The 8,598-nt window shown below is 42.2% G+C and overlaps 2 protein-coding genes across 2 annotated transcripts in view; one reads left to right on the forward strand and one right to left on the reverse strand.

Moving 5' to 3' along the window:
• Positions 1 to 3,708: 3,708 nt before the first annotated feature.
• Positions 3,709 to 5,930, reverse strand: tmem186 (transmembrane protein 186). The gene is made up of 2 exons (XM_032529602.1): positions 5,687 to 5,930; positions 3,709 to 4,794 (listed from the first exon to the last, which is right to left on the reverse strand). Exons 1-2 carry the CDS (start codon positions 5,687 to 5,689, stop codon positions 4,135 to 4,137), a joined length of 663 nt encoding a protein of 220 aa, XP_032385493.1. The 5' UTR covers positions 5,690 to 5,930; the 3' UTR covers positions 3,709 to 4,134.
• A 169-nt stretch (positions 5,931 to 6,099) lies between these two features.
• Positions 6,100 to 8,598, forward strand: part of gde1 (glycerophosphodiester phosphodiesterase 1) — a 4,143-nt gene continuing 1,644 nt past the window's right edge. Inside the window, exons 1-3 of the mRNA XM_032529589.1 lie at positions 6,100 to 6,545; positions 7,307 to 7,482; positions 8,149 to 8,254. Of these exons, the coding sequence (XP_032385480.1) occupies positions 6,294 to 6,545; positions 7,307 to 7,482; positions 8,149 to 8,254 (534 nt within the window). The 5' untranslated portion in view covers positions 6,100 to 6,293. The remainder of the gene's footprint in view (positions 6,546 to 7,306; positions 7,483 to 8,148; positions 8,255 to 8,598) is intronic.

Raw genomic sequence — 8,598 nt, forward strand, 5'->3', positions numbered from 1 at the left:
TGCATAAAAGGGCTGTTTATTTTTCATGTGGTGCATTTTTACAGGGGTGAGATTTGTCCTATGAATGAAATTTGATTGAATTTGCTGATGGTCTGGATTGCGTGATACTTCTGCAATGTTAGACCATACATCATGCCAGTCAAGATCAAAACTCAGGTCTGGCAATCACATACCCATATCCTCTCAATAGGAAGGCCCAAGAGGCCAGATATCACTAAGAACTGATAAAGCCTAAATGCCATACCATAGTATGGACGGGCAGAGCTCTCTGCCAGGGGAAACCCTATGCCTTGAGTGACGACCTTAACTAAAGGTAAAAGAAAAAAGAGGAACGTCGTAGCCAAGCCAAAATTAATCCAACTGAATAATTTAACCCTGAGCCTTTTGATTATTGAAAACAAGAGGAAATCCTTCACAGACAGGAAGGTTTCCCTTTTGTGTAATAAATTTCCAAAATATTGTGGCAAAAACAATCCGGTGTGGTAAACAATGTAGGGGAACAAACGGCCTGCATGATAGATGTGTGATTACCAGGATCTGGCATGGCTGGACAGTTGATCATAGCAGTGTCATGTAAACCCCAGAGAGCTATCGGCCTTAGTTTAGCACTCACAGGGGGTGATACAAACATGATGGTATCCAGGTTGCGTTGTAATAAATGTCTCTTTGGGAAAAAACAAGTGGTCAGACATACCTGAGAGTATTACACATTTGTTCTAAAAAGCTGCATGTGCCTTCCTATATATTGTTAATGACTAATGAGTCAGAGAAAAGCAGCCAAAATCTTTAGAAACACAGGAAATTGTATTGAATATAAAAGCAGAATCACTCAGGCAGGAAAGGAGTCGAGGTCAATGCAATATTGTTGATCATAGGAAGCTCGTCTTGGTTATTAACAATGACAAAAACAAACAGAGGTGGGTCTATAGTTGGCCGTTTTGGAGCAGGACAGCGACAAGTACAAGTGGGGTTTTCCTACAGTGGAGGAGGGCTCTCCAGGGCCCTTCAGGACATAAAAGACGCCTCTGGGCTGCCAGAATCCCTTTCAATACACAGAGGTTTTGCAAAGGAAAAAAAAACTCCAAACTAGGACCTTTGTTCCTTTGTTCATGTTCTCAAGTGTTCTTTTGGGAGCACATAGGTGAACTCAGGGTGTTCTATATCTAGGGTGTGACTGCAACCACACAATAACATTCAGATCAATCCCCATCTGCAGGACGTCTCAGGCTGAGTAGATGTATAGATTACTAGAACAGAGTAATGCAAACTGCAAGCAATAGGAAGACAAACCCTATTAGTGAACCATACCGTTCCCATGCATTGTCAGTTGGTGCCAGAGCAGGATGTGTTTATTGTATCTGTGCTAATGTTGTGATATAACAGGTTTTGGGGGATTTTGGATAACCTTTTGGGTATTTTAAGCATTAATTTTTGACAGGACAGCTGAATACATTAAAGGGGAAAGAGGAAAGAATGACATGCAACAAAGGGCCGCAGGTTGGAGTCAAACCTGGGCCCGCTGCGTCGAGGAGTAAACTTCTGTATATAGGCGCCCGCTCTACCAACTGAGCTATCTGGGTGCCAAGAAAAATAAAAATAATTATGAGGGTTAACAGTTAAAAATGGAAGTAGTTGCTGCAGAGTTTGGTCAAGCTACATATTGTATCAGGCAAAGGAAGCAAAACAGCTACTGGCTGTATAATAATCATCAGTACAGCTTATAAAATGAGCTAATAGCCCACTGCTCCATCTGCATTGATGCTACTGACACACTGCCAGCTGCAAAAATAAAATTGTATGCACATAACATGGAGTCTAGTGACATCTGGCGGTCAAACAAACAGACTACAGTCCAGAGCGTGGAGATGAGTGGGGGAAAATGTGGCTCCAGGCAGATCAGTAGTTTTGTTTTTCTTAAACAAATGAAAGACTAAACAGATCTACCATTTCGGTCTTGAACTGAAGAATAAAGAAACACATGAATGAAGACACGACCCGTGCTGTGCTTCATTTCTTACCTTGAAATATCTTTTATTAAAAGGAATGCCACCGTACTCGTACAATTGGAGCACCAGAAAAAGCTGTGGACACTTGGTTCAACATTGCTGAATCCTTAAAAACCCATGCTGTGGACTTGTGCAACAGCCTTCTAACCTCCATTTGCACATGTGTTTGGTTCCTTATCTTATGTCTGTCTGTGTGTGTCTGCTTATGTGTGTTTGTGTATATCTGTTTCTGTATGTATTATTTGTAAGCTGCGGACATAGAATAGAATAGAAGGCCTTTATGTCATTATACACAAGTACACGGTAATTGTGCAACGAGATTAAGGCAATCCTTTGCAGTGTTGACACAAAAAAAAAAAAAAGAATATAACAGTATAAAATATAACAGTATAAAATATCAAAAAATATAAAGTCAAGATATAAAGTGTAGTGACTGTTCAAGTATACATATATAACATGCGCAGCGCTACTGCGAAAGCAGGTAGTTCAAGGTTAATCCATATCTTGTAATTCAGATATAGATAACAAATCCTTTAGAACGGTCACATGTGATAATGAGATATGTACTATTAAGTAATGGCCTACATATCTTATCACACAGCATAGTATCTCTATAGATTCTGTCACGATATTGTGCGTTCCTGAGGTATCAACCACGTTATACAGGTCTAAATACTACTGGTCACAGCGGTGAAGCAAGAGAAGTAAGACAGTCGGGGGGGGGGGGGCGGCTGTGGATGGAGTCAGTGATATGTGAGTTCAGGGGGTTATGGCCTTCGGGAAGAAACTGTTCTGAGTCTGTTGGTCCGTGTTGATGCACCGTAGCGCCTTCCTGAGGGCAACAGTCAAACAGATCAGAGCCGGGGTGGGAGCTGTCCTTATGATGTTCCTGCTCTGCTGAGCAGGGGAGGGTGATGTCCGTCAGGGGGGGAGAGGGCAGCCGGTGATCTTCTGTGCTGACCTTACAACCCTCTGCAGCTCTCCTGTCGCCACGGTGCAGCTGGGTACCATACTGTGATGCAGTAGGTCAGCAGGCTCTCGATGGATGAGCGGTAGAAGGTCAGAGCAAGTTGGAGTCCAGGTGTACTTCTGAGGCCCTAGGAAGTGAGTCGCTGCTGGGCCTTTTGATGAACGCGTGATGTTGGCTGACCAGGAGATGTCAGCTGAGATGAGGACACCAAGAAACGGGAATGTGTGGACCCTCTCCACACACTCGCCGTTGATGTACAGGGGGGCTAGGTCGGTGCTCATCTTTGCAAGCGACGATGATCTCCTTGGTTTCTTGGTGTTCAGAGACAGGTTGTTCTCCGAAACACAAGCTGCCAAGTTCAGGACTTCCTCTCTGTAGGCTGCCTCGTCTCCCTTGAGATGAGTCCGACCACTGTGTGTGTCGTCAGCAAACTTGACGATGAGGTTGTTGTTGTGGGTCGGACTGCAGTCGTGGGTGTAGAAGGGCAGTACAGGAGGGGGCTCAGCACGCAGCCCTGTGGGGAGCCAGTACTCAGCATACATCATTCCTACTGTTGTGTTTTTATGTTTTTTTTTGTGGTCCTGGGATACGTTCTCCTGTCTCACCATATTGTTCGTAATCTTTAAATAAAAACACGTAATCACAAAAATAAATGCCACTGTAAATCTGTCATTCATTGTTTTAAGAGGCAACCCAACTATTTCTGCTTGGAAAACATTAGGACAATAGTGCTTGTACCGGGAAGCTTTTGATTTTATTCAACTTTTTTTCTGCTTCACACATTACGACACTAGTTACCAGACAGACGTAACCTGAGTACTTTTAACATATTACTGCCAACAATGGTCACTTAGCATGTTGTTCTATTCTGAAGCCCACAGTACGGTAAAGGGCCGGCTAATATACATCCCTACTTTTCAATCCCAAGCTTCACTATACGAATAATTAGCTCGTTATTCAAGGTGGACACATCAACCCGATAGCAGCAAAGATATTTCAGTCACACATTATATCAGAGACAGTCTTCCACTGTCAAGCCTGATTTTATTTTTCACAGAGAACAAAATCTTCTCATGATAACAACTTATATTTTGAACATAAGAATTAGAAGAATTCATGAATACTGTCCCAATACTGGAAGAAACAAAACTACTATATTTATGTTCCAAACACCTTCTCAAAACCTTGTTTGTCCACCACGCGTCCAAAATTAATAGAAAAATAAAACGTCTCCGGACAGCTGTATCTCTTTAGTTTCACTATCGTCTCATTTACAGAGTCTCCTGTGTCCCCAATGGTCATAACATCTGACACAGGCATGTAGATGTCCTGCCGCCTGCCCCAGAAAGTGAGGTGGGACACTTTGAGCGTGGTCTGGGAAGGGTCCAGGTACATCATCCCCACAACCCTCCTGAAGAAGTGACTGGCAGTGTACAGCATGACACCAGCAAACAGCGCTATCCCTGTTGTGTAGCTGACAAGAAAGAAGGGTATGTCTCCTTGAAAGTAGAGGAGGTACACTGGTGGCAAGATGACCACGGTGATTGCAGTTTGGAGCAGTTTGATCCTGGATAACGCTCTGAGGAGCTTAATGTGTGGCAGGTTGTAAATCATGGTGTACTTCTGTGTGGACAAGTCAGAGTACCTGACCAGGGCTGTGATTTTAGGTATAAGGGGTCCATGGAAGCTCTGCTGGATGGGTGTCTGACCTGTTGAATGAGGGTGCACACCATCGGGTATCCGACCTGTAAGTAGACACGATCCTCTAGTACTGGACAGGATGTGGGAGGATAACCTGCGCAGCAGCACTGACCTGATCTGTAATAAAATAACAGATATGTGTGACACTGTACTAGAGCCAAAACAATGTGCATTGATGAATTGATCAATTGAAATGCACTATGTATCTGGAAAAACTTCATTGTTGTCATTTTTAAGCGACAATGCTTTACATCCCTGGTTTCAGTATGTCAAATATGAGTATTTGCTATTTTTCTTAATTTTCTATGACAATAAACTAGGAATGGGCAATATGGAGAAAATCTAATATCACAATATTTTGGACCAAATACCTCCATATTGATACTGCGATGATATTGTAAGGTTGACAATGAGATTTGTGATAACTAACCAGCACTAATGTTAATTAAGTGGTTAAAGGAAATTAAAGAAGACTCAGAACAGTCTGGTAAGGTCAGAAAATGACATGTTTACTGCAATGCAGGTCGTAAAAACCAGGAATATTAATCTTTTTTTTTTAAACGGATTTCTGACTTTTTTTAAAGAACAGCTGATTAAGCAAAACAATTACCTGGCAATGAATTAATAGTACGTTGATACAATTTTACACTTAATTATTCAAAGTAATGCAACACAGCAACAAAATGTACATAAATAGTTATTTTGGCCACGCTATGTATTAACATAGCATAGGCATCATATGGCTGCAGTTGCACTTTGTGTGATGCTGTTGTGTAACAGGTTTTCAATTCAGGTTCAGAACCCAATAAAGCATAATATGCAGACAGCAGACATAACTAACAAAAAAATAGTGTGGGAGTATAACCAGAGTTGAAAAATGTAGATACACACTGAGCTGTCCAAGGCAGTTAGCTTCTAGGCTAAAGCTCAACTTTTCACATTATTTTCTCATGTCTTGCTAAACATTGAAAGCCATATAGCTAAGGGTTTGAGAAAGAAATAGACTCACCATGACTGACGACCAGCTAAAACATAGAAACACGACTCCTCTTTTCAGAAACCAGAGACATACCAAAGGTAACACTTTAAGAGCTATACGTACTTCCTCTGACCCGGATATACTCACCAACCGTGTTTTGCTTCTGTTTTCGTTGCTCGCGTGAGCCCCCTTGCGGGAAAGTCATAAATTGTTACTTTAGATATAGCTATTACATTGATGTTTTATTAAAATCTCACCTGAACCTAAACTTACATTTTTGATTCAAAACATCACACACGTAAGAGTACAGTGTGATCTAATATCTATATTCTACAAAAGAACTCAAGCCGTTAGTGTTATCTCTATTTTTGATTAATTGTACAGGTAAGACATTCTGATTCTGAGCCACAGTCCACACTCCATACCAGTTGGTGGCGGTTAAGCGCCAAATCGTTGTTTGCCAACCGCCAATACACCTCATTGAAGAAGAAAAATAAAGAACTGAAAATTGACAGCTTGCTGTTTCAGGTTTTTGCCTTTTAAGTGTTTTGTTGATCGGTTTAAGTTGCTAATGTTGCGATTTAGCCAGCTAGACGGAGCATGACCTTATGTCAAATAAGGCGTAACCAGGACAACAATGCTGCAGATGGGAGATGAAGTCACCCTGTACTCGGTCGTCTTTGTGGTCGTCCTGCTGGGGACCCGGAGCCCGATTTGGACAACCGTCCTCACCGTCTCCCTCTACCTCTTTCTGGCCCTGTTCCGGTTCCCCCAGGTACCGACTAGCCGAGCCCGGCAGGTGCTGCACCCAGCCAAAGGCGTGTCGGAGGTCGCTCACCGGGGCGGTGGGCACGACGCACCGGAGAACACGATAGTCGCTATTCGGGAGGTGAGGGGGGGTTGGAGGGCTAAAGTTAAAATCCCAGGCTGGGAACGTTCTTACTCACAACCTCCCACAGCGTGTGTTACCAATGGTAAAAAAGGAGCACACGACCACTAGCATATCTTCATATCTTCTCCTGACTGAATTGAAAAATATTGCCAATTTGCCATAGCTAGCTAGCTCTGTAACATGGCAGGCAGTAACATTTGTACTAACTAGGAATGGGGAAGAAAATATCATGGGGACCAGGATTTACCCCATCATCAGGACGTAATGTGCCATTTAACAACTGGTGACCAACATTGTTTCATCAGAAGTCACCAGCAGCCCTACAGATGCATTACACCTGCATACATTATCCACACTGCTTTTTATTCAACTGCTGTATCCATAGAAGGCAAGTGTATGTGACTGTTTCACATAGAATTTTTAAGGCCTCTGAAATGATTATATGATGATATGTGTACTGAACAGGGTGTTCTTCATTTGAAAACTTAATGTTAAATGTGCCTACGCTCTCCAGTGAAAAACTACATAATAGAGGCTATATTTGAGTTGTTTGTTGTTCCTTTTGTAGGACAGCATACACCAGTATAAACCCAGTATATCCATATCTGTTTAATAGAAAGTCAAAGTCACAGAGGTTAAAGTTAGGGTTCAGTCTGACTTTTAACTTTTTAAATGAAGGTTTTGACAGATTTCTGGCCATGACCAGAAGGAGAACCCTTCTGAAATATTTGGCTTTAAACACGGCTGTCCTGCTTTAGGCCAGTAAGAATGGGGCGACAGGCGTGGAGTTGGATCTGGAGTTCTCAGCAGACGGCGTTCCGATACTGATGCACGATGAGACTGTGGACCGGACCACTAACGGTTTGGGTCCACTCAGTCAGATGACACTGTCCGATCTGGGGAGACTGGATGCAGCTGCTAAACATCGACTCAAGTAAGAAATGGGTGCATAGGTAGGTCACCCGGTAGAGCGTGCACCCCTTGTACAGGTAAAGCCCATCGACACAGCGGCCCCAGGTTCAATTCCAACCTGCTGCCCTTTGCTGCATGGTATTCCCCCTCTCTCTTGCCCTTATGTCTAAGCTGTCCTATCAAATAAAGGCCTAAAACCTTTGTAGCACCGAAGCGTGATATCATAGTATGACAATAACAATACCAGAATAATAAACTACACATAACTATAAGATTTATGAATGTTGGCAATTAGCTACTCTAGACAATGTACCTAATGCCCCTAAGTAATGTAAATACTTTTACTATTTAATGACACAGGAGCATGAAGTCTGTGCAAATGTTTTACATGTATGATTTGTAATATTATTACCTAGGGGCCCTTGTAGTTATTATATTACCCAGCCTTACAGATGAAAAATGTGTGCTATCTACATATAGTGTCAGACAGATGCTAGAAGCCTTTATATACAGAGATATATGAACATTATCACATTTTTATCATAATCCAGCCATGGAAAAGTTAGCTGTATCTCTGATCAAAGTTGAGTGTAATGTTTCCCCTGTAAACAGTAAATTAGTTTCAAAATAGCATGATATGCACTTGAGCCTGAGATCGCACTTAAACATTTGTATCCTTCACCACCAGGGACAAGTTTGCTGGAGAGAAGATCCCAACTCTTGACGAGGCGGTGGAGGAATGTATTAAGCTGCAGCTCACCATCTATTTTGATGTCAAAGGTCATCCAGATGAGGTGCAACCAGCAAAACTAACAAGCAAATTAACTGTTAATGACGTGCAATCTGTCTGTCATACTTAATTAAATTGTACCTAGTTAATCAGCATTGCATGATAAAGAGAACAGTGATTATTTATGGTCCAAAGTTAGCTTTTACTGTGCCCCTAGTCCATCAGTATACTTTCCTTACTCAGCACATTTTCCGATAAGAAATGCAGAGCTGCAGTTGTTTGGCCGTAAAATTCTTGAGTTTCACAGCAGTGCATCTACACATACACAGCTGCTAGTTACCACCAAATGGTTGGACAGGAACACACACAATGATTTTAAGCCCCACACACACACACACACACACACAC

This window comes from Etheostoma spectabile, chromosome 2, assembly GCF_008692095.1.
Source record: "Etheostoma spectabile isolate EspeVRDwgs_2016 chromosome 2, UIUC_Espe_1.0, whole genome shotgun sequence".
NCBI lineage: Eukaryota > Metazoa > Chordata > Actinopteri > Perciformes > Percidae > Etheostoma > Etheostoma spectabile.